Source organism: Herpailurus yagouaroundi, unplaced genomic scaffold (genome assembly GCF_014898765.1).
Source record: "Herpailurus yagouaroundi ecotype Mexico unplaced genomic scaffold, PumYag 180, whole genome shotgun sequence".
Classification (NCBI taxonomy): Eukaryota; Metazoa; Chordata; class Mammalia; order Carnivora; family Felidae; genus Herpailurus; species Herpailurus yagouaroundi.
In genome coordinates, this window is record NW_024412411.1 from 22,151,899 (window position 1) to 22,155,907 (window position 4,009).

General features: G+C 51.1%; 2 protein-coding genes across 2 annotated transcripts in view; both read left to right on the forward strand.

Annotated features, from left to right (window-relative positions):
- Positions 1 to 4,009, forward strand: part of HEPHL1 (hephaestin like 1) — a 93,469-nt gene that overhangs the window by 83,715 nt on the left and 5,745 nt on the right. The window lies entirely within an intron of this gene.
- Positions 3,811 to 4,009, forward strand: part of PANX1 (pannexin 1) — a 49,460-nt gene continuing 49,261 nt past the window's right edge. The window contains exon 1 of the mRNA XM_040489109.1: positions 3,811 to 3,993. Coding sequence (XP_040345043.1) covers positions 3,811 to 3,993 — 183 coding nt within the window. The remainder of the gene's footprint in view (positions 3,994 to 4,009) is intronic.

A 4,009-nucleotide genomic window follows, 5' to 3' on the forward strand; every position in this document is an offset into this window, starting at 1 on the left:
CGCCCCAAACATTGTTACCTGAAATGTACCATACTTCTTTCTCTGCTGGGGTCCTTTGAGAAAATCAGTTACATTTAGATACATCTCCTGTTACAATGCAGGACGTGTCCTTGCTCCTGGCAGGGCCCCTCTCTCACTTGGCTCTGGACCTCACCATTCTTACTTGCTCAAGGACTTCATTCCCTCAATATTTTGTTTTCTCTCTGAGAGGAAGTCGTCAACGGTACCCACCACTGAAAGTAGAAAACAGAGGGCTGTTGTCCTCAATTTCATAACCTAGTTTCTCTGTTCCCTCCGTAGCAGAACTTGCTACCTGTAACCACCTCACCTCCCGCTTTCCTCAACTTATTCCAGGGGCTTCCAATCCAGTGTGCCTTCCTCCCACATCCCAATATGCTGTTGTCAAAGCAACAACCATGATGCCATTTCCAGTGGCTTCTTCCCCATCTTTATTGCCCTCCACCTCTCCGCAACAGTCAGTCGACAGCTCCTCCCTTCTCAACACCCTCTGGTCCCTTGGCTCTTCAACATGAACCCCCACCAGCCTTCCTTCTTCAGTTGGTCTTCCTTCTCAGGCTCTTGCTAGTTCCTTCTCTCCCTTATAACTTAAGTGTTAGCATGCCTCGGGGCTGGACACTGGACCCTCTTCTCTCTTTCGCCCTCTAGGGTAGGCTGAATAATGTCCTCAAAGATTTTGTGTCCTAATCCCTGAACCTGTGTTGCCTTGTATGGCAAAAAGGACTTTGCAGGTATGAATAAGTTAAGGATTCTGAGACAGACTACCTAGATTGGCCATAAATAAAGTCACAGTGTCCTTCTAAAAGGGAAGCAGAGGGAGATTTGACTATAGAAGAAGGCAATGTGACAACTGGAGCAGGACACTATGCTGCTGGCATTGGAGACAGAGGAAGGGGCCACAAACCAACGAATGCTGCTCTAAAACCGGGGAAAGGCAAGGGAACACATTCTCCCCCAGAGCCTCCAGAGGGATCTTGGCCCTGCTGGCACCTTTTGTTCCAGTGAGCATGATTCTGGATTTAAGAGCTCCAGAACTCTTAGAGACTAAATGTGAGCCATCAAGTTGGTGGCAATTTGTTATAGCCTTCTCCATACCTTATTTTATGTATCTTCATGAATCTGAGAACCATCTTTATGCTAGAAAATTAAAAATGTGTTTGGGCTGCAGGCCACAAATCCTGCTCAAGCAGGATCACTGCGGCAGTCTCCTAACCAGCCTCTCCACTGTCACTCTTGTCCCTTCCAACCGCTCCAACAGCTGCAGTGGTGTTCTTCCAGATCTGATCATGTCACTTCCCTGGGGAATACCCTTTGGTGTCTTTCCATTTCACTTTTAATTATATCCAAACTCCTTACCTTGGTCTAAGGCCCAGCCTGATTCGGCCCGTGCCCACCTCTCCAACTTCATCTCCAACTCTTCCCTGATCTTTTATCAGGTCTTGTGCCCTGCTAGTTCTTTCCTGCCTCAGGACCTTTGCACAGGTTGCTTTCTATGCCTGGAATACTCTTCCATTCCCCTCCCTCTCTTTCCTAGCTCATCTGTGAGCTCCCCTGAGTGCCCTCTCTAAAGCAGATCTCTCCCCTTGTTATTTCCTATCTCCACTGTTTTCCACTGGAGCAGGGGTGGGGGCAGGGCAGGCGGGGAAGAAGATGTGTCATTCAATCCCAAAATGTACCTTACACTGAGAAACAAAGCAATGTCATCAAAACTAAGGAGAGTCTAAGAAACCGTCACAGCTAAGAGGAGCTAAGGAGACAAAGAAACATAATGTGGTATCCTAGATGGGATCCTACAACAGAAAAAGGATCCTAGGTAAACATTAAGGAGATACGAATAAACTAGATTTTCACTAATATTAACACATCATACTAATATGTTCACGGGAGGGGGAAATGGATGCAGGAAGGAGTGGGGGTAGATGGGAACTCCCTGTACCATCTGTTCAATTTTTCTGTAAATCTAACGCTATTCTACAAATTAAAGTCTATTTTTTTTATTGAAAAGCAGCGTTACACACACTCGTGTGACACCTTAAACAGTAAATTGATAAATGGTTAAACGAATACTGTTAAATTGTAATTGTGATTATCACTAGAAAGGAAAAATAGGGGTGCCTCGGTAGCTCAGTCGGTTAAGCGTCCGACTTCGGCTCACGTCATGATCTCATGGTTCGTGAGTTTGAGCTCTGCCTTGGGCTGTGTGCTGACTGCTCGGAGCCTGGAGCCTGCTTTGGATTCTGTGTCTCCCTCTCTCTCTCTGCCCCTCCCTTGCTCGTGCTCTTTCTCTCAAAAATAAATAAAACATTTAAAACAAAGAAGGAAAAACAGAGGGCACAAATAACAGAATATTCCCATAGCATCCATCAATCGCCAGGCACTGTTCTTGGCACTTTACATGTGTTAACGCATTTGATTCTCAGCACAATCCAAAGAGGCGTAACACTTTACAGATGAGAAAACGGAGGCACAGGAGGATGGACTAACTTTCCAAGGCCCACAGCTAGCTACCAGTAGTGCCAGCATAACAAGAATATACAACAAAGGGCCTAATTCAGTTTAATTTACTCAGGGAAGACTTTCCTAAGGCAATGACATGCAGCTGAGGTGAGGAGGGTGCGTAAGGCCAAGCAAAGAGGCTACAATGGCAGTGTCTGGGGCAGGGAAAGGCTTGGAGGAGGCCAGGGGCTTGGCCAACTTGGAAAACTTTAGGGGAAAGTGTGAAGTTTGGTGAGGCAGGCAATGGCCATGCTAAGAAACAGGGATTTTATCCTAAACCCATTGTACACTTTAAGCAGGGGGGTGGGGGGACGTGGTCAGATTGGGTCTTTTAAAAGTTCCCTCTGGCAGCTGTGGGAGCAAAGTGGCTCCCACACCTAGGGGATATACTCCTGTATGTGGTAAGGAGATAGGATGGTGGCCTGGATTCCAGTGTTGGAAATGCAGGTGGAGAAAACCCATCAGATTTTCTATATTTAGGAGAGAAGCGCCCGGTGAATTCGGAAATTGGTTATGGCAGCTGGAGAAACGGAAACGTGAGAGGTGGTGCTCGAGGTTTCTGGCTCGGTGGTAGGGGTGGATGGTGGGGCATTCGGCCAGATGGGGAAGACGGGAGTTCCGGTTGAGAGGAAGGGGGGGTGGGCTGCAGTCCTGGCCGTGAGGAGTCTGAGGTCCTGTGAGCCATCCAAGTGCAGAGTTGCGCAAACTGTTGGATGAGCGCTCAGAGGACGGGCCAGGGTGGAGATCTGCTGGAGGGACCTGAGGGCACACGGAGGAGGCCTGCACGGACCTGCCCAGGAACAAAGGGCAGAGAAGGCAGCCCAGGCTAGCCCAGCCCAGCCCGAGGAGCCCTCTCGCTTAAAGGTCCTGTCAGCTCCTAATGTTGCCCGCTAGAGCATCTCCTCGTGTCTACTTCTGCTCCTGCTTACTTCCCGTAAGCGGTTCAGGAGCAGCCGTCCCCAGCCCCACACCCGTTCATTTGCGGACAGCCCGAAGCTGGCTCCCATCCCGAGGCTCTGACTGGGAAGGCTGGAGGCAAAGCGCGGACCGGGCAGCAATAAGGGAGGGGGGGGGGGGGGGGGGGGGGGGCTCCGGCTCACCACGGGCCTCGCGCCTCCCCTCGCGCCCAGCTCCTGGAAGGGTCCAGAGTCCCCTCTTCTCTACACCTCTTATGGAAGCCGTTGCTCTTTGAAGCCTTTGCGGCTCCTTTTAACCCGATTCCACCGTGTAGGAGTGTTGCGAGTGGGGCGTCAACGGGGACCATCCTGTCTCCAGGGTGCGGGGTCGCTTTCAGAAATGATTTCAAAACTCCCGGTCCGGGAAGAGGGGAAGGACGAGGCCGAGAGGGGCCGAGCATTTCCCGAGGTCCCGCCCCGGGGGAAGACCCCTCCGCAGAGGTGCGTCCCGGGGTCGCGCGCCGGCTGCCCGCGTCACCGCGGTTTCCGGCAACCCCACGCCCCCGGCATCTCTAGCTCCCCGGTAGTTCCGGAAGAGC